This window comes from Vidua chalybeata, chromosome 13 (assembly GCF_026979565.1).
Source record: "Vidua chalybeata isolate OUT-0048 chromosome 13, bVidCha1 merged haplotype, whole genome shotgun sequence".
Taxonomy (NCBI): domain Eukaryota; kingdom Metazoa; phylum Chordata; class Aves; order Passeriformes; family Viduidae; genus Vidua; species Vidua chalybeata.
In genome coordinates this window covers 10,022,555-10,042,650 of record NC_071542.1, presented here as the reverse complement: position 1 = coordinate 10,042,650, position 20,096 = coordinate 10,022,555, and the positions used below count along the sequence as shown (strand labels likewise).

At 40.2% G+C, this 20,096-nt stretch overlaps 2 protein-coding genes and 1 long non-coding RNA gene across 6 annotated transcripts in view; 1 reads left to right on the top strand and 2 right to left on the bottom strand.

Moving 5' to 3' along the window:
• Positions 1-9,014, bottom strand: part of SLC12A1 (solute carrier family 12 member 1) — a 45,098-nt gene extending 36,084 nt beyond the window's left edge. For both annotated transcript variants that reach the window (XM_053954477.1, XM_053954478.1), the window contains exons 1-3: positions 8,604-9,014; positions 4,075-4,209; positions 3,802-3,877 (exon numbers count right to left, since the gene is read on the bottom strand). In XM_053954477.1, the coding sequence (XP_053810452.1) occupies positions 3,802-3,877; positions 4,075-4,209; positions 8,604-9,014 (622 nt within the window). The remainder of the gene's footprint in view (positions 1-3,801; positions 3,878-4,074; positions 4,210-8,603) is intronic.
• Positions 1,088-14,788, top strand: LOC128794522 (uncharacterized). Of its 2 annotated transcripts, XR_008433163.1 has the most exons (8): positions 1,088-1,237; positions 4,155-4,362; positions 6,066-6,146; positions 7,736-7,852; positions 8,433-8,475; positions 12,459-12,605; positions 14,537-14,602; positions 14,702-14,788. It is a non-coding gene; the product is annotated as an uncharacterized LOC128794522 (long non-coding RNA). The 2 variants fall into 2 exon arrangements; XR_008433164.1 differs by lacking the exons at positions 14,537-14,602; positions 14,702-14,788 and adding an exon at positions 12,909-12,986.
• Positions 13,104-18,382, bottom strand: CTXN2 (cortexin 2). Of its 2 annotated transcripts, XM_053954484.1 has the most exons (3): positions 18,150-18,382; positions 15,333-15,388; positions 13,104-13,529 (listed from the first exon to the last, which is right to left on the bottom strand). In XM_053954484.1, exon 3 carries the CDS (start codon positions 13,473-13,475, stop codon positions 13,227-13,229), a length of 249 nt encoding a protein of 82 aa, XP_053810459.1. In that variant the 5' UTR covers positions 13,476-13,529; positions 15,333-15,388; positions 18,150-18,382; the 3' UTR covers positions 13,104-13,226. The 2 variants fall into 2 exon arrangements, with proteins under 2 accessions (XP_053810459.1, XP_053810458.1); XM_053954483.1 differs by lacking the exon at positions 15,333-15,388 and having other exon boundaries at positions 18,150-18,379.
• Positions 18,383-20,096: the final 1,714 nt, after the last annotated feature.

The following is a 20,096-nucleotide window of genomic DNA, read 5'->3' as shown; positions in this document are numbered from 1 at the left end:
CACAATGATAATCAAAAACAGAATATCAGTGATAGGTGATTAGTTATAGGTAACTGGGTTTCAGTGTAAGACTGAAATCTGAGAATGTTTCCAGTCTTTGGCTAAATGGCTGGGTTTCTTTCAACTTTGTAAAACTGCTAGAAATGATATGAGCAGGGTGTGCTTTGTTGTATGAGTTAGAGTCATAGAAGCTTTGGTTTGAAATGATTTCGGAAGGTCTGTAGCTCATCCTCCCAGTCATAGCAGAACTACTGCCAACACAGGATTAAATCAGTGATGACCTTGGATAGCTGGCCCTTGAAAACCTCCACGGATAAAGATCCCACAGCCTCTTTGGCTTACATGTTCTAGGGCTAGACTATCTGCCCAATAAAATATGTCCAACCTGCACCTCCCAAGGTACAATTACAGCCATTGCTGTTACATTTATGGCACTATCTAGAGGAGTTTGACTCTGTAGTTCCAGATTTCCTTTTTGTTTCAAGTCAGGTAAAGAAATAATATATAATGTTTTTCTCTCAACTTTATTGCTTTTATTCTGATTTCTATCGATGAGAAGGGAGGGAGAAGACCAGGGGAAAAAAAAAAGAATTACAGTTTGGTGCCAGGCATGGAAGCAGTTCTTAGTTTTGTCTGAACTTGCTAAGGCTTATGCAATAAATGTCTTGTTTCCATAGGGTACATAGACATTCAGTGTGGAACTGGAGAATATACATTGCTTGTAGCTGTATTTATTGGCCAGGGCTCATCCAAATTGAAACTTAGCTCCTACAATTGACATTGAGCTAGAAGTGCTACAAACTTATTGATTTATCTGCTGTATTTCTACCATCTGACTTACAGATCAGATTCCTGAGTTCAGTTCATACTGGCTGGTTATAGACATCTAGTCCCTGAATTAATGTTCTTTGCTGCTTAAATTATAGCCATGTTATCACAATCCTTTAAGATAAAGCAATGTAATGTGTGAGCCATAAATGATATATAACATAGTGTGGGATATTTAAAGTGATTTGAGCCTCTAATAAATCATGTTTATCTTACTGATTTCTGAACTCTTACTAAAACTAGTCATGCAAGTGTTTTATGTGCAGGTCTGTATAAAAAAATTCCAAATGGTCGTTCCTTTTGATCAGCTACCATTGAGCAGGATGGGCTTTGAAGGATATTGTTCAACCATGCAAATTTTTTGTCTGAGAAGTGGACAGACTTCAAGAGCTGTTAACTCTTAAATCGAGTAAGTTAGACACATAATTCTCAAAGCAGTTTTAAAACTATTTGCTAAGTGTATGTAAGCATCCTAAGGATACTTTTCAGGGATGTTCTATTGCATTTCACAATTCATATTGTTAACATGTATGTGATAGATACGGTCAGATATTTTGCTAATCTGATGTAACATCTTCATGGGAAGGCTTTAATGATAATTTAAAAAACAATATTTTAGCATTTAAGAAGAAAAGTGCATAAAATGAAGTGTCTCAACCAAAACATCATTGTAATATAATGTGACGCAACATAATTTTAATATTTGGGGCCAGATTTGCAGGTAGCATAAAGTTGGTTTTCCCTGCCTTTGTTTAACCATTCCATGTACAGGCACAAATACAGATTTCAGAGAGTCCCAAGATATTAGGTGGAAATAGCAGACTAGTTTTGGACCTGGAATCTTGTCAGAACCATACTGTCCCTTTTTTTTTCCTAGCTGATGATAGCCAGAGAACCTTGCAGAATCCTATTTTTTCCCCTGTAGGAGCTTTTGCCCAAGACAGCCTATCAGAGTATGGAAATAATTGGGTTATCTCTCTTTGGCCCTCTAATGATGGGGATGTAAATGGTGCCCAGATGGTGGTTTAACTGTCTCATTTAATTTCCATGTTAGGAGCAGTACCCGGTGAAATCCCTGAGCCTTGGTGATGATGAGCTTCCATCACTGTTCTCCTTAAGCAGCTTGGCTGGGGACTTAAAGCTTATTGCTTATAAGGCATTCCAAAAATGCATTGAGAAATTATTCAAATGGAATTTGACGTCTCATTTTCAAAAGTAAAAGTAACCCCCTTGCATAGCACATGCAATTTTAAAAAGCGAGAGCAGAGCAATAAACTGTAAGAAAGAAGAGCCTTCTTATCAATGAGTTAAAATGGTAAAATTAAAACTGAAAGCAGAAAAGTTGTAACTGATGTTTGTGCAAATTAATGTTAAAATCTGATTAAAGTTTAGATTGAAAACCAGGCATATGGCTCCTAAGTAAGTTGTTCCAAAATGAATTACTCTTGCCTATGGCTATTCTCACACCTCAAAACAAAGTAATACTTCTTGATGATCTCAATAAGTTACTAAACTGCCCTTAAAAACTAATTTTGCATGAAACCCTAGAGCAAAGTCTTGGCAATATTAAGATGCAGAATTTTCATGGCAAGGCATATAGTTATGAGTGCCCTGGGCTGTATGTGCTCATTTGGTATGCATCATAAAATCAGAAAGCACCCTTTTGTCAGGCACAGTGCTGGAGCCATGCATGGAGCACTGCAGAAGTAGTTAAGTTCTTCCGCTTAGTTCTAGATCTTTTATTGTTGGGCTGTTTTTTCTTTTCCTATTTGTGTCTCTGTAAGTTTGTGATATTTTCTTAATAAGTGTTCCATTTGTTATTTTTTATTAAAAGCTCAGTTTTGCTTAAGTGAACTTCTATGAGGTTACTACTTTTTATTGGAAATGAGACTTCAACCATGCAAAATTTTGGAGAGGTTTCATTTCACTTCAATTGACAAGGACATAAATGATAGCTATATTCAATCTGATTTTGAGCACTGACTTTTATTCAAGTCCATCAGAGCTGACACCCCTTAATATAACTGAATATTTCCATTCTGTGAACATCCAAACTGGACTACTTGCCATCCTGCCTTTGCTGTTTTTTATAACATCTGGGTGCCAGTCAAAGATCAGGGTCCCATTGGTCTAATTGTATGATCAGGAATCACAGAGGGACACTGCCATGGCAGCTCAGGTTTCTGTGCTTCCCCAGAGCAGTAGCTCTGAAAAGGGAGTTGTAGCACCTGGCTGTGGGACACTGCACCTGAGCTGCTCTTGCAGCATTTCCCTCTCTCACGGGTTTCACTGAACACTCTGCAGTATACTGGATGGAGGCCTCGGAGCCCAGTCTCCCAGGGATCTGGGATCTGGAATTTGGATTAATTAAATTGCACAATGACGAAGCAAAGATACAGCACACAATGAAATGTACTTATTTCACTTATATGAAAGCTGTAGCAGAGTTTTTAAAACTTAGTATTTCGTAGCACCCTAGTATCAAGCGCTGTTAAAAATAACGAAATCCTGATGAGATGAGACCTCCTTCCAGTTCTGTTTTCATCTTAGCAGAGAAGTGTGAAGAAGTGTTGTTTATAATATGTAGATACAAGGTTTTGGTTTCACAGATAAGCAAAGTGTGAACTCTTAAAGGTTAACTCTGTATGCACATACTAGATATTGGCCCGAGTCATAAAGTTTACATCTGTTACAGGATCTAAATACAAATTTCACTAAAGCTCAGAAATATTCAAATGTGATGATCATATGCATAGTTAACAGATCTATGCCTCTAAGCAGTAATTTGGCTGTGAGTCTGGAAAATTCCAATAGTTTGGAGGATTAATGTCTTTTACCCTGGCAAGCGTTTGAAAACATTATTTAGTTCAACATGCAAATGCACATCTAAGATTATATATTAATCATGATCATGTATAGTTTATCCTCTTTATCCCTTTCACTGTTGAAAATGATATTGAATAAGATACATACCGATTCCTGCTTGACCTACAATCCAGGAAAGTCGAATAAAGAGCATCACTCCCCAAATATTAAGCATGCATCTTACCTAGGTTTTAAAGAAAAATTACTGCATTAGTTCAAGGTGGAAAGTAATATTTAAAACCAGAAGGGTGATAAAATGCATTTCACCCCAAACATCCCTGAATTCTGGTCCCTCTCTTAATTCTTCAAAGACTTAAATGTAACAGAACTGATTTTATTTTCTTTTAATTATTTTTTTAGAAATGCAGGTAGGTTTCTCACCAGCACACCCTTCACCCATCCGAACTTGACAAATCCTGTTTTGTTCTCTTCGTCCTTGCTGCCCGCTGTCTCATCTCCAGCCGTGCTTTCTCCATTTGCCACCCTCTCGACTGAGCCGGTGCTCACAGCAATGTTCTGGAGGATCACACAGAAAACAAATACATTTTGTGGGCCAGGCAGAGGACACCTGGCTGCATAAGGGAGACATAATAGAAAAGAATTGCAAAGATCATGTTTTACAGTCACTGGAGTAGAGAGCAATATTCTGCTCACATCAGACATCAGCAGGTGGGCTTGCTAACAAGGGGAGGAGATGAAAGAATCACTTAAGCAGAGTAAATAAATTACCTGATCTGACACTACCCTGTTTTTATTGTCAGCTATTCCACATATATGTTGTTTTGACATGTTAGTAGAGCGTCTGATATAATGAGGGTCTTGTGGTTGGCCTCTGCATGCTCTTGCAACAATTTATGAATAACATTAAGTGTAGAAATGGGGATAATTACAAACAATGAAAAGAGACCTAACTGAGTGCAGCATGGTTAAATTCTGTGATGAAATCTAGTGTTTCCTATTGAATGAAGTACAAACATAACTGCAGCAGCAGATGGGTAACATAGTCCTGAAAACAATTAGAGAAACACCAGTGAAATGTAGAAATTTAATAATCTTTTCTGTGGCTTAGGCACAACTGGTGTTACCATAGTAGATAGGATTAGGAATTGCCATATTTATGGTGCAGCCAGAATAAGTAGCCCAGAATTTTAGATTGTTCACATCAGTTACAGACATAAATGTGTATTTTATCTCTTCAGCTCTCTTGTCCCAGAATCTTTGAGGCAATTTAGCCCCATGATGTGTTTCTTGTGGCTTGAATAGGAATTACTCATGGTGCTGAGATTTGTACTCATTGTAATTGTCTTTTAATTGTAATTTTTCTTCATTTGGAGCTCTCACTGTTTCTGTGAGGAATTGGCATTAGGTTAGCAATTGCCTGTTTTTTCTGGGTCCTTCTCAAAGGCCTTCAGGAAGGACCCTGCACGTTGCCATAGTCTGGCAGAGAGTCAGGAGTGGGTACCACTCCTGGAGAGGAATCAAGATGCTTTTAGGCTTTAGAAGGTGATGAAGATATTTCCAGATTAATTTCGCAGGTCAAAGAGGAAAGACATCTGTGATTCTGTGAAACATGAGATTTTAAGTCTTGGTTAACTTTAAGGTTGTTTCTATATTTTGTCCATAAATTTAAAAACAGCCAACACACAAACCCAAAACAGACATAAAGACCAGGTGTATATGCCTCTTATACAACTGTTTGGAGTTGTCCCTCAAGGATGGGGGCTCTAGCCAAAATGATGTAAGGTTTTAGAATGCCTTTGACACGGTAAATCCCGGACTGTGCTCACAATTGAAAAATAAATGACTGGATAATATGTTTTAACATGGGCTAAACTTGGTGCCTATTTCCCTGCTGGCCCTAATAAAAGTGGGAATACAAGATCTGTTGAAAGCCTGTGACTTTGAGCTCCTTTGAGATACTTAGATAATTTTGATAATTCTGGCCCTGAAATAATAATGTCTGTGTTTGCTCAAAATACAGTAAATGATTGAAGTCAATGAAGGAAGATTAGCAGAATAATATGACAGGCTTTTGCTACAGTAGTTAGAATTTCAAAGACAAAAAATTAAAAGGGCTTGGTCTTTGTACTTGAAACAAGTTGTTTCCTCTGTAGTTTGAATTAATTTGTCCTCTCTATGCCATTATCATAAATTATGGCCTTAAACCTTCCATAAATGCATTTTAAATTGGTGTGCTTTAGTGAATGATTGGTTATTTACCAAGCAGCTATACCTGTGCTACTCATGCATTAAGGATGTGGAATAAAAGTGACAGAACATTTTGAAAAGCTACTAAAATAAAAACTTAGCTGCTTTAAAACCCCCCCAAAAACCTAACCCAAACATTTTCATTTTCTTGTTGGATGGCTTAGTCTTCATCTCTCCTGGGGCTAAAGATGATGAGCTCATCAGATCTTCATAACAAGTGTGGAGAATAGCCAAGAGGAAGAAAGGTTAGATTATTTCTTATGTAGGGTAAATATTAAGCCCAAGTAATTATCACCAGCCATCAGCTGTGAAATAGCACTTAGACTATTTTTTAGGGATTTAATTGGCTTAATGTGTGCAAAAACTGACACGTCTTGCTAAAAGATGACACACGTTTGACTCCAGCAGTGTGGAAACTAGATATTTGAAGTTCCTTTCAGCCTGTCTTACATTCTGACATTTGAAAAATTACATATTAAAAAATTTATTAAATATTAATATTAATCTTCTGATGTTAAGCCCAGCATCAAAGCACAATGGGAATGTGCTTATGTGATGTTTAGCAATCTGAAGTCAAACATAATGCCACTTCTTATCAGAATCTTGCAATGGGCTCTGACAGAACAGAAACTTGAGTTTCAAAGCCGGGGCAAGGGGGGGTGGGATTGCCTTGGGGTATGGTGTGGTAAACCCAGATTTTAGTGGTTAAGTAAAAAAAGAATAAAGCATCTGCTTCACAAGTGCACCTTGGGCTGTTACTGTGACTCCTGTCCACGCTCAGTGTGGCTTCTCCCCCCCTCTTTGCCAGGGGCTGGGGCCCCATCCAGCGCACGCACAGCCTGTGCCTCCTGAGAGAGCTCTGCCTTCTCAGACATCTCCATTCCCTTTCCTACTAAGCTCCTATTTGGTGACCTCGTGTTTATTTATTCTTCAGCAAAAGCTCTGCAGACAGAAGTGATTTGTCCAAGGTCAGCAAGTGAGATCATGGGACAGGCAGGAATGGGCTCCAGCCATGCTAATGGGGCATCATTTGTTCCAGAGCTGTGGTTGTGCTCCCAGACCAGGGCCACAACCCACAAAAGGGCACAGCAGGTTGCCAGTGTAACAAAAATCCCATTACCTATGACATTCACCTTCCTATTTTGAAAGGCATAAGATTATCTTTCTATAAGATGGATACAGGAAAAAGTCTGGAAATCTCTAGGTTAGATTATGCTTTTTTCTCTTTTTTCTAACGGTCCCAACATGTGAAACAATTTTCTCTTCATTTTACTCTGTGATATAATCTGCCTTTTTAATCAGCTTTAAGTGAAAGCCTTAAAAAAGCAACCTAAAAAATTTTATTTTGTTTAAAATATACAAACCATTGAGAGATACAACAGTAAAAAACCCAGAATTTTCTGGTTACCATCAAAACTGAAAATCCTTTAATGTGCTGATGTTCAGTACATGTTCATTCAGCATTATGTTCAAAGCCAAGATACAGTTTTACTCCTTTCTGGCCACTACTGAAGTAAATTATTTCTATAAGATGATATTTTTTCTGAGCATGGAAATGTGTTTAGTCCTTTGAGTGGCAGTTTGTACATCTACAAATGAGTAGGGATACAAAATTAGTATGTTTCCCTTTTCGTATCTGCTTTGTTTTCATCTTTGGAAATGTTTGTCCTTTTAAGCCATTTTACACAGGCGTATGGAAAGCTTAATTTAAATAAAGCTTAATAAAAGGCCAAAACTAGGAAGCTGCCCTAATAGGATCCTAAAGAATCAGGTCCTAATTTACTAATGGCTATATTTTTTCTTGATTTCATTACTTTATATTAACCCTCCATAGGAAAGAGGAATTGCCAGAGAACAGAAGTCTGAACAAGATCTGGACAAGCATTCAAAAATCAGAAGCTTGTCCAAATTATTCAGGCCTCAGAAGTAGGAAGAACTGAGCAGAATGGAGGTGAGAGCTTGTTTTCTCTCAAGTTTTCTCATTTCACAATTGACTAACTCAACAAAATAACATGTTTTGCTGGATATTGACACTTTTAGTCTCAATTTAACTATAGCAATGATATTTCTCTTTCCAGCCCTGCCCTGATAAGTGCATATTAACCTCAAATTTGTTCACTGAATCAGCACCTGCGAAGTGCTGTCTGCTATCCCTCAACACCCTCTTTCTTGATTCTTTCTTGCTGTTTGGGTTTGTTACAGCAATAAACAGGTAGTGCTCTGGATATCTGATTAACTGAAATTGCATTTGTTTCACATAATTTTTTTTATAATACTTATATTGGTTAATGAGTAGAATGGAGGAATCTGTCAAAATTAGTATGCATTGATGTAAAATTCAAGTTCAGAATAAGTGTGAACTGTGTAGCTTGGTTAAAGTATGAATTGACATTCACCATCTGCCATCCCAACTCTTATGTGAAACAGAAGAGATTTGGTAGATCCATACTTTTAGACAAGATTAAGCTATGCTTTTCTGCTTATCAAGTACATTGAAATTACCTTTTAATAAAAATATTTTCTTTGAGCAGGGTACAGAGCAGAGAACAAACTGCAGCTACCAAAGGAAATATGGTAAGTAGTTACTTGTACTTCTTCTCTTGGGCAAGGTCCGTGAACTTAAGGACTTTCTCTTATTAATAAACAGAATTAACAGTCTGGAAATGGAATAGAGAAAAATTATATCTTTCTTTTTCACTTACCTTTGCCAGTTGTTCATGAATTTCTAATAAGCTTGGTCTGCTGAGCTTATTCCCACTGACGCTGCCAGTGTTTCTATAATAATCAATTTTGGGAACTGGGTCCATTGTGTTGTGGCCAAAAGTTTGTAGATAATACATTTTACTGTGAGTATCATAGGGATGTAAGCTAGCTTCTGTTTTCTCCCCATTTTGCCGGAAATTGTCATATAATTCTCTTTTTCCCGGTCTATAACTGATTCGTAGTCTGTTATGTGTTTCATCAGTGAAAGATGTTTCTTCATAATGTGGTGGGTCAGAGCCCACATCCTCTTGGGTTGTTTCATTGTTGTCATGGTCTTCATTAATTATGTTAACTTGAAACCGATTTGCATTTGGATCCAAGAATACATTTGGTGCATTGTTCATTGACATCTTCAGGGATGCTACAGACTTAGGTCACTGATCCGTGTACTCTTCTGTGGCTGCAGCCACACACTTGCAGATACAGCAAAGGGTTTAGTGCTGTTGCATATCAGATCTTTGCTTCTCAAGTAACGAAGGGCTGATAATTTTCTCTTGAATCTCTAAGCAGTCTTCCTGATGTTGGCTGCTGGTTTACTGCTATAAAAGATATAATTAAACTACTTCTATTATCTTGCATGGTTAGATAAGTTTTCCACCACAAGCTCTCCCCTCTCCCCTGCCTCGCCAAGTATCCATGAGACTGTCATCCTATGACTTGTTGAGTAAAAACATAGTTGAAGAAAAGACAAGAGCTTGTGGAGATGTTCCATCTGTGATTGAGGCACTTGACCCTCTAACCAAAGCAGCAGTATTTTGGTACAAGCTCCAGAGGAAGTTAAGGCCTGAGCTGTTAAATGGGCCAAGAACTCCTCTAGTTTCAATCTGTTTTATGAAAACCCCCAGAAGATCAGGGCGACGTGGTGAGCATCCATGTACACAAGCTTGGAACATGATCGTGCAATTAACACATGGATAGCATGGAGCTCACTCCTCTGTAGCCTGCTCCTCCAATCCCTTCCAGGAGAGTTGCTCCCTGTACAGTGCAGATGTTAAATCTGTTTGAGGTACAGGATTTGTATTTGTCCTTGTTGAATGTAATGAGATTCCTGCTGGCCCGTTCCTCTGGCCTGTCTAGGTCCCCCTGAGTGGCAGCCCATAGAGAGGTGAACACTCAGCTGTATAATCTGCTTCTCACCTCCTCTTTTCCACACTGATCTCCTCAAAGAAAACACACAAGCAAACAAAAATGCCAAGAGAAGAGGGGTATGTTTATTTAAGGCCTTTAGTAGGCTAAGTACCTCTGCAGCAATTTAAAGTATGGCTTAGAAAGCCCTGAAATGAGCTATTGAAATGATGGCAATCTTTTCTCTTGAAACATATTTCTAAGGAGATTAGGGAGTGTGGTTTATAGACTTGTATAATTCAGTAGGAGCCCAACTTGTTCAAAGGCACTAAACCAGAGCATGCTTAGACATTGAAACTCTGCAAGCATTTGTAAAAGCAGAAAGCTTTAGAAACAAAACGTATCTTATAAACAAATATATGACCTGAAAATTTGGAAAAATAAGCCCATTACAGACATTTTTTTAAAGTTCCATATTTTTGCAAGAGGTTGGACTAAATGAACCCCTAAGATTTTTTCAATTTAAATTTCTCAATTCTTCGTCCCTTTGGCACTGAAAGATAAAATATGGCATCAATATTTATAGCTCAGCAATGTAAATTTTCTCTAAAATCACATATCCAAATTATAACTTGAAGAGCTGGTAATCAGATACCTTCAATCTTCAGTATGAAGCTGAAGCATATTTTCTTATTTCTTCCATCAGCTATAGGTAATATTCTGCTGTCACCTCTCTGCTAAGACACCTCTTTATCACTCTGCATATTTATGTTAGTTTTCTTGCTTAATGTTATATAAGCCTCACAGCAACATATTACATTTATTTAGTTTATTTTACTTCTACTGGCTTTGTATTGTTATTATTATTGTTATTATTATTATTACACATTTATGATCATAGTATTCTGCTTCCTTCAGCCTTTTAAAGTTGTTTCATCTTCAGGCATGAAGGAGCAAAGACAAATCTTCTGTCATTGAGGTCAGTGAAACTATGTTTGTTTCCACCTCCATGACTGAATGAAATCCTGATTCTTTAATGACAATGAAATGTTTGCTGCCAAGTAAAATGATTCTGTCGTTTCACTGTCTTATTTCCATATTAGTGTTTTGCTAGGAAAAGTAAAATCTCTTACCTTTCTGCTGTTCTTGAAAATAATACTTAGGTTTTCATAGTGTATTTATTTCCAGAGATCTCTGTTATTTGCCATTAACTTTGTATTTAGTTTTCCAGCATTATGCATATATAATCAAGTCTACCTTATTCAGGGTAATTTAACTTACCATTCAATCCTGTGTTTTTAGGGAAGGACAATCTGCCTCTTTTATTCACGCATTTAGTGTGACCCTCTCTTTGAGGCATTACAGACTTTGCCTTATTGGCCAGATTTTTCTCCTGTTTAATATACTGAGTAGACCATCCAATCCCTCTCTTTCAAAACATTTCTAGATGGTGATTTAGAAAGGCATTCTAGCTCGTTAACTTTTAACCAGCAAATGTACCTATCCATTACAATTACTGGGTTTATGGCATTGCGAAATTTCTAAGGGGGCCTGAAAATACTTTTGTTATCTCCATTTCCCTCCCTGCTATGCCTGATTCTGCACAGATCATACTCTCTCTATCTTTCAGTTCTGCCTATATAGTCATGCAGATAACAAGAGTTCAGGACAGGATCTGCTCAGTGCATTTTATGCGGAAGATTCAGTGAAGTCAGTGGGATCATTCTTTGGGGGGTCCTCTTGTCCTACATGCAGTTTTAAACCATTTACTCCTGACCCTATTTAAAGTTTTACTCTGTATATTTAAGAAGCCTTTGAAAACTTATGTTCTCTGTATTGTTTCTGGGAAGGCTGACTTCCTAGTCTTTTTGTGATGAAGAAAAGAGCAGGCCGGAAATGATGAAGCTTTGTAATTAGAAGAGAATTAGATCATTTGCTTCCAGCAATAGATTAGGTCAAAACCAAAAATAATAAGACAATATTGGGATTCTTTGGATATGTTTGCAGTGTAGTTTAGAGATAACTATATTTAACCCAGATAACATAAGTACCTTCAGCACTCTAACTTGACAGCGCAGAGCTCAGCTGTGCTGATTAGATGTACATTAAAAAAAATGGCAGTGTCGGGTCTCTGCAGTGGATGATCCCATCCAGCAATAACAGATCACATGAATCATTGTACTGATATCTATCTTGTATTTTATGGCTAAATTAACTAGGATAAATGCAATATACTGAATCACTGAGGGTCTGGAATTTTTTTCTTATGTATAATCTGAAGCAGTTGAAAGCCCTTACATTCACAACATTTTTTATGTTTTATAATTTAAATGGACCAGTGTAGATTAATATTGGCTGTTCATCTCTTGTATTTTTCAGACAGGAGATTAATGTTCTTCTCTGTACAATTGAGTATTTTACTTGTGGTCTGCTGTTCCACTGTCTGCCTCTGCCTAGTATATAGGGCAAAAGGAATAACATGTATTTTTCAGAATACAGGAAAAAGAAAACAACTGCTGTAACTGATCTCCTTGTCTTAGCTCCTCACTGCAAACAGATCTGTTTAGCAAAAGTGACAGTGCCTAAAATTCTAATGCCAGCCTTCTTAAAAATGGAATTGAATTTCTGTCAAGTACTGTCACACTTGCTAAACAGCTGTGTGTATGAGGGTGACCTTGAATATCCAGACTTGAATCTCTGCTTTTGCTCTTCCACTTCTGCTTTGATAGGATCTCCCATGACCAGTTCATCAGTGACAGTCCAGATCATACACTGTGCACAACTGCAGGAGCACAAGCAGAAGAACCAGCTGTGGAGCGTGCTGGAGTGTACAGAGCTCTGGACCCCATCCCTCCTTGAGGGCTGGGTAAAAATGGGTAAGCAGCATGATTGTGTCTGCTGTGGCCTTGCCAGGCTGGTGTAATTACTGATGGGAGCTGTTAACCAGACGGTTTAAGTTCCACTTCAAAGTGAATCATCTCCTGTAACCAAGTGGAATAAAAACATGGACACACACCTCCTGCAGGCACCTCCTCTAAGCCACAACCATTTGTTGTCCTCCACTTTTTTATCCTCAGTGTACAAGTACAGACACTGAGTTTCAGAAAATTGTGTTGGATGAGGAGGGCAGGGGGCTACCACTTAAACATTCACCATCATGAGCCTGTCTTTTTCTTCAGCCTGTCATGAGACACAGTAGACACGAGATCCTCCTCTGAAGAGCCAGATATCATCTGATCCTTAAAATACTGGCCATGGTAACTTTCTAGTGATTTTTTGTGTATTTGTTTGCTGTTAGCCATTTCTTATCTACCATTCTGCTGTTCATCAAATAAAAGCAACACGAAGTACCTTTTGAGTTTGCAATAAATATGTATTTAACAAAATGGATGCCACCAACATATCTCCAAAATGCAGGTATGTATAACAAATGTAACAACAGTTGGTTTCCAAAATGAAATCAACATCAAATTTAAGGCAGGATATTCTGTGAGTTTTCATGCAAGAGCATATTCAAATGTTCCTTTATCCAACCCCTCAACTTCATCTTCCCACGTGGAAGAAGGCATACTGCTGTAGGGGTCTAGCAAGATTTTGAAGCATCTGATAATTAGAAGTCCCAAGAAAACACACAAAATCCCCACAAAGGCAAAGCCAGTTTTTTGCTCTAAAGTCAGAGGGAAGGCAGACATTTCGTTGACACTCATACTGGCTGAAGTGTTGCTGCAGTAATTACTGCTCATCATTGGGCATCACATCCTGGTGGCTCTGAGGGATTTTCACCTCTGTTGCTTCTTTGCCTGCATAGAAATGTCAAATCAGTGTGGTTAGCTCTAAATGGGGTGCATATATCTGAGCTGCAACATATGAACATTTGAAAATGAAAACCAGCTTGGATTTTAGAAGTGTCCTGTTGTTTTTTCACATTTAAATTAATGTGATAAAATTGCAACTATTAGCCTCTATGCGCCATTCACTTACTGGCCTCTGTTTTGAGACAGCAGACTCACAATTTTCTGGCTTTCTGTCTTTTCAAAACAGAAATTTCAGTTGTTACAAACAGCATTTTGTCAAACTGGGCACAAGTCTACAGACTGTGATTTGGCAATACTCTCTATGTTCTTAACATGCAGAAACCTGGTATGTTTCCTGAAATGGCTTTACATCTCTGTGCTTAAACTAGTTAAACTTGCATTGACCTCAAAGGCAATTTCAGCTAAATAATGTGGATTTTACTAATTTGATTTAGCTCAGAGTCTACATAAATAGATCCAACCTGTAAAATAAAAGACTCTGTGTGCAATTTTACTGAAGTCTTGGGCTCCATTTTCAGAAAAAAATGTTGGGTGCATTTTGAGCTTGTAAGAAAGTGAGCAGATTGCTAAAAACCCTTCACCTTGCTCTGTACTCGTCCACCCTTGTGTATGAGCAAAGATTGGTGGACGAAGAGATAACAGAATTAAATTCCTTTCCCATAAATCTTGCTCTCATTTCTTTCTTCTCTTTGGTCTTCCCCATACAAACCCTGCCATTTTCACAGGCACAGTAAACAGGAGATCTGCCCGTGCTCCTCACGTTGCTCGGGGACTGACCCTGACGTGTGGCCTAGGGAAGCAGGATGCTCAAGCAGCTCCACCTCACTGCTGCCACCAGGAGAGCTCTGCATGCTTCCAGAAAGGAGAAACTTCTTGTATTTGTCTTTTTAAGGAGATCTTACCTATAGATTTTAGTTGGGGGTGGGGATCATTTGCTTTATGTTAGGTTTTCCATCAAATATTGGAATCACATCTTTCTTTTGTATCTATAGACAGTGGGAGAATTGGAAGGCTGGGACATCAAAAGTGCCAAAGGACAAGGACATTTTTATTCTAAGGTTAGAACTTGAGGTTTTCTGGCTCTTGCTAACACCTATTTAATGAATGTGCCTCAGGGGAAACTCTTTTTGTTAACAATTCAACCTCTTTTTCCCCAGGGAATTGCCAGTATCCATTTATTTCTTGGCAGAGTAATTAGGCCGCTCAGAGCTCTGTGCTGCCATGGCTACACTGCTTCAGGTACCTGCACTGCTCAGCCAGGTTAAAGGGAGTTCCAGTATCTCTACTGCAGCCATGGCTGAGAGGAGCCACACTCTGAGTCGGCCTACAAGTAAAAACAGCAGAAAAAGTAGAAATAACTTTTGGTATTCCCAAGCTGACAGAAATGGACAGAACTTTTATCTTGTTTGGTATCTCCTTTCTCGCTTCAAAATTTGTGGTGTTTTTGACTATTATCCTAAAGAACAAAAATTTTAGAGCAAGGAGCAAAAGGGCAAAACACAAGCATGTCCTTTTTTTTGCAATAAAGCTCAGTACAGTAGATATTATATAATGTTTCCTGTTAGTCTTTACACCTTAACCAGAGCATAGCAACCAATCTTCTGTTTATTCTATAGACCTGTGTATGAGATCTTTCCTTGTTTTGAAATATATTCTGCTCTTTGGGTCATGCTGTTTTAATTCCTTCTAAGCTGGAAGAAAGATCCAGATACAGCCTATAGGAATTAGAAATAATGTCAACAACAAGCCATATTTATTTTCTGAAAAGACATCATAAGTAAAGCCCACCTGCTATATGGATTTTCATTGGGCATACTTCCAATTTTTCTATTAAGTTTTACCTTCTGTAGGAAAAAAAAAATTACAGAAAGTTCAATATCACAAATTTCTGTTAAAAGTCAGTTGATTTGAGCAAAAGCCAGTCAAGGAAAAAAAAAGTACTTTCAAAAAGTCCTAGGATACTGGGTTATAAAAATTAAAAGCAAGGCTTATACAGGAAAATGACACATAGTCACTACCTGGAAAAACCAGACCCAAAAATCCCAAAAGTTGCTCTCTTGAAAGACATTGATAAGAATGTTAGGGGTAGGCTGGCCATAGAGAACCCTGAATTTGAGCTGAGTCCAGACAAATAGGTTTGTGTTTGACATAACATTTCTTCACCACAGAGTAATTTTCCAAGAATATGACTTCCAGTCTTGGTAATTTTGCAGCTTACACACTGGAATTAGATGAGATTTGTTTGTACATTATGTGCTTGTCAGGAGACATTATGGGACAAATCTCTGTGCAAAGCTTGATTGATGCTGAAACGTGGAGAAATTGATATCTTAGACTTACTTAACAAAAGTTTGCCTGAAAAAACTGCAGGAGAAAACTGTATTTTGCCTGGGGTGGGATTGGTTCTGGGAAATTCTAATGTGCAGCTTTGTGTTCTTCTGTTCCTTGTCCTGAATTTTAGAAGCTGTAATTGAAGCCTTAAAGTTCACAGGAAATTTTGTTCTAATTATGTATCCCCAAACCCATGGTATTTTGAGTACCTTTTATTGGTTTCACATTTTAGTGCTGCTCACAGGTTGGATGTCCTCTCCCTTTTAGTCAGACACCTTTTCATTTGCTGCAGTGTATCTATCAACGTCCTGAGTCAGAAGACTCTGAATGCTAACTAACCTGGCCTGGATCCCAAAATCCTCAAAGATAGCCTTTAGGACAGCATCATGGGACAGGCATTGTATAATTTATAATCTGCAGAGCCATTTTGTGGGGGCTAGCCCCAGACAGAGCTCGATCTTTTTTTTACAGGTGAGGATTCTTCTCCTCCTTTGACTCATTACCCATATAAACACTGGCAAAAAGAAAGGCTCCTTAACATCTTGTTATGAAATAAAAGAAGGCCACTGGAAGTCCTTCTGAGGCCAGAAGAAACAATCAGAGTCCTCAAGAAAATAGGAATGAGGAAAACAGCTTAATTCTGAGCTAAGAAAAATGGAGGTATGAGCTGGGGATGCTGGCTGCACCTATGGGAGGATGAAGGGGAACACCATGGGCACTAGGTATAGTGAGGCAGCTGGAAGGAAGATGTCAAGATTCTTATTCTCTAGCAGAATCACCAGCGCAACTCTGCCAGTGTTTGGTGTGGATTGAAGATCCCAGCCTCAGCTATTTGGTGGTTTGGGGTGACAGGGTGTCTTTTTTTTTTTTTTTTTTTTTGGACCTAGCCTTTATTCTCAGGTTTACAGAGATTTAAGAAGGTCAAGAAAGTAAGCAGGATCTTCCTGGGGTTCTGGCTTTCAGTCCTTCTCTCACAGAACCCCCTACAGGATTTTTTTTCTAGTGGCTCAGTACTCAGGAAACTAGTATCTTTACAGGATCTCAAGCTGGGAGCATTCATCCTCTTGGCATGACTAAGCCTCAGATGCATAAAAACTCACTTCCTAAATGAGAGTTTGTAACAAAATTGACCATGTTAGTGGCCATCTGTTCTCTTCTTGGATGTCTACAGCCCAGCTGCTGGTTCATGGATGTGGTTATTCTGAAAGTACTTTGAATAGCTTCAGTCCAGAGCTTGTGCTTGAGTAACAGCGAACCTGACTTGGAAAGGGACATATAAACAGGCATCCTCTGGGAGCATTGGAAGCACCTCATTTGCCCTTAACAATCTGTTCAGGGAAACAAAACTGTATTCCAGAAATGCTGTTATAGAAATTGGTAATAGAAGGTGGCAAGATGAAAAGATTAACAATGGAGAAGTCCTATAAAATAGACTAGAAATAGAAATCAGCATGAATATGGAATTCTCTGAAGAGTCTGAGCTACCTGAGTTAGTAACACAGGGCCAGAAATGCTGCAAAAGGAGCACTGTGACCACACAGCCGACTTGTCATACTCATGTGTTCACTGCGTGCCTGTATTCTCTAAATTGCTGGGGAGAACACTGTATCTTTAGGGTATGGGTTCTAAGACATTTAGGGAGATGAAGGTAGGATGGCCAGGACATGGATGCTCAGCAAATGAAGGCATGGCTTACAGCTCTGCAAAGAGAGCCCCACACAATGTTTTTGCAGCATGGTAACTCAGGATGCAAGCAACACTTTTCCACATAAACAGCATTCCCCTGCAAAGAAGCAGCAGCCGAGCTGTGACACTTCCAGCCCTCCAACAGGGAATGAATTGCAAAATAAGATTTTATCTGTAGCAAATATATGAGCCTGGAGTACAAGAGCTTCTGTGTTGTGAATTCATATACGTGGTCTAGATTTGGATGATATAGGGATGCAGGAAAATAAAACGTTTACTAGCATCATCCTTAACTTGGCAATGTGGAAAAGTGTTGCCTGCTTCCCAGGGTATGGAGGCTGAGAGAGACCGAGCACCTGCAAAGCAATTGTTGCTGTAGGATGGCGCGCCCAGCCTTCGCTTTCACCGGCCCCGCTATCCCGGGGAAGGCAGATTTAGGCGCTTACCCTGCCCTGCTCCCTCCGCCGCCCCGGGTGCCTCCGTCCCTCCCTGCCCTCGCCGGAGTGCGGCCGGGCCGGGCCGGGCGGCGCCGCAAGGTCAGCCCCGCGCCCCGCCCGCCGGCCCCGCCGCGCCGCCCGCGCTACGAACCCTTGTCCTCCGCGTCCGCGCTGCCCATGGTGGCGGAGCGCGGAGCTCTCCGTGCCTCCGGCCCGCCGCGCCAGCTGTCGAAAGGCCAGGTTGGAGTCCTGACGGCTCGGGGCACGGGGTGGTCCCGGGCGGCGGGGGCAGCTCGCCCGGGCTCCCCTCGCCGCCCGGCGATGCAACCCCGCCGGGAGATGCTCAAACCGCCCTAATTAAAAAATTAAACACGGCCGCTGCTGCTACCGCCTCCTCCTCCACCTCTTCGCCCGCCCCTTTCCATCACTATTCAGCCGCGCTCTTCTCCAGCCCCGCTTTTCGCGGATTAAACCCAGGAGCGTGGAAACTTCCTGCAAAACACTACGTGCGGTGCATCGGTAAGGGCCGGGCCGGGGCCGCTGCGGAGCGGGGCGGGAGCAGCCCTCCCTCCTCCGGTCCGCTACCGCTGCCCAGGCCGGGTACCGGGGCCTCGAAGGCCGGGTGGTCTCTGCAGTGATGGAGGACGGGGCTGCGGTACCCGCAGGAGGGGCTGCATCCCTCCCGGGCCTCGGTACCGCCGAGAGGCGCGACCCCGCCGCCGGCGCCGAGCAGGACCTGTGGAGCCGCGCTGGGTGCGGCGGGGCCGCTGCTCGCCGTGAAACAGCGGGCAGGGTTTCACACGCTCGTCTCAGTGGGGCGTGCTGAGACGAAAGCCTCTTAGGCTGTGCCCGCAGAGTGGCCTCGGGTCCTCCCAGCAGCTCTAATAGTAATAACGATTAAAGCATAGACCTCGCTTTATATCCTTTCATTAGCTGCGTTTAGCTGATGCTGGTTGTATATTAGTGAGGTTTCTATTTGCCACAACAGCAGGTGTTTAAGTTGGATTAGGAAAGAAGATTCATTTTCCCAAAGCTGGATCTGTATATATTGCATTAATAAATCACAGATCTGTTTCAAATGATAGTGATTCCATATTTGTAAATCATCTGCAGGGATGGACGTGGGTCAGTGGAACAGGACTGTATCACACTGTCATGCATCACGAGACTTATGAGACTGCTGTAGACCTACTAACAGATTTTGTTCTCATGTTTCTTGCTACATGCAATAACACTATGATAGGTTAACCCTTCCTGAAATGATCTGGGGAAAAAAAGGGTTTTGTCTTGCCTGCCATTTTAATGCCTGATTCCTCTGCTGTGACTGCAGTGAACTTCCAAGCACTGAGTCAAAATACAGCTTTCTCCCGCTGTTAAAACTAATGGTTAAACTGATGGTTAACTATGTACTTGCTAATGGTTATTGGTTTGATTTCCTAATGCTGCCTGATTAGTCATGTGACAAACAATGTCTGTAAATCAAGCTAATTTTTGAAGTGCCTCTCATATTTAAAGATCCATGAAGACTTTATAAATAGATAGTTTTAAATAGTATAAGACTGTGTTTTCAGAATATGTATATAGAACCCCTACTGTTCCTAAGGAGCCCTAGTTTTCTTTTTTAGCCCTGTTCCTGATTTACTTGGGGGCCCCATGAAGGTCTCTCACTAGACAGAAAGCTGTAGTTTGAAATTTTGGGAGTTCTCAGAATTTCAGAGTGCCTCATCAACCTAGCATAATTGTTAAGGGAGAGTGACAGAAATCCAGGGATTTCTAATAATTGCTGAGCATTGCGATACTTGGAGAACCTTATTGGAAATATGACTTGGGAAGTAGCCAGGACCACTCTGACTGCTGTGGCTGGGAGCGAGGGACAGCCCTGACAATAGAAACACATTCTGAGGGGATGCATCTTTCCTCTTCTGCCAGATTCTAGGCATGGATGCGGGGCCTTTCACTACCATTTTCCTGGAAAAGGTTTACTTGTGGGATATTACTCCTTATAGATACGTTATCTTTTTGTCTTTTTATTCTTAGAGGATTGAACTGAAAGAATTTTTTTTTAACACTGAAATAATTGTTCGTCTTGTACTCTGGC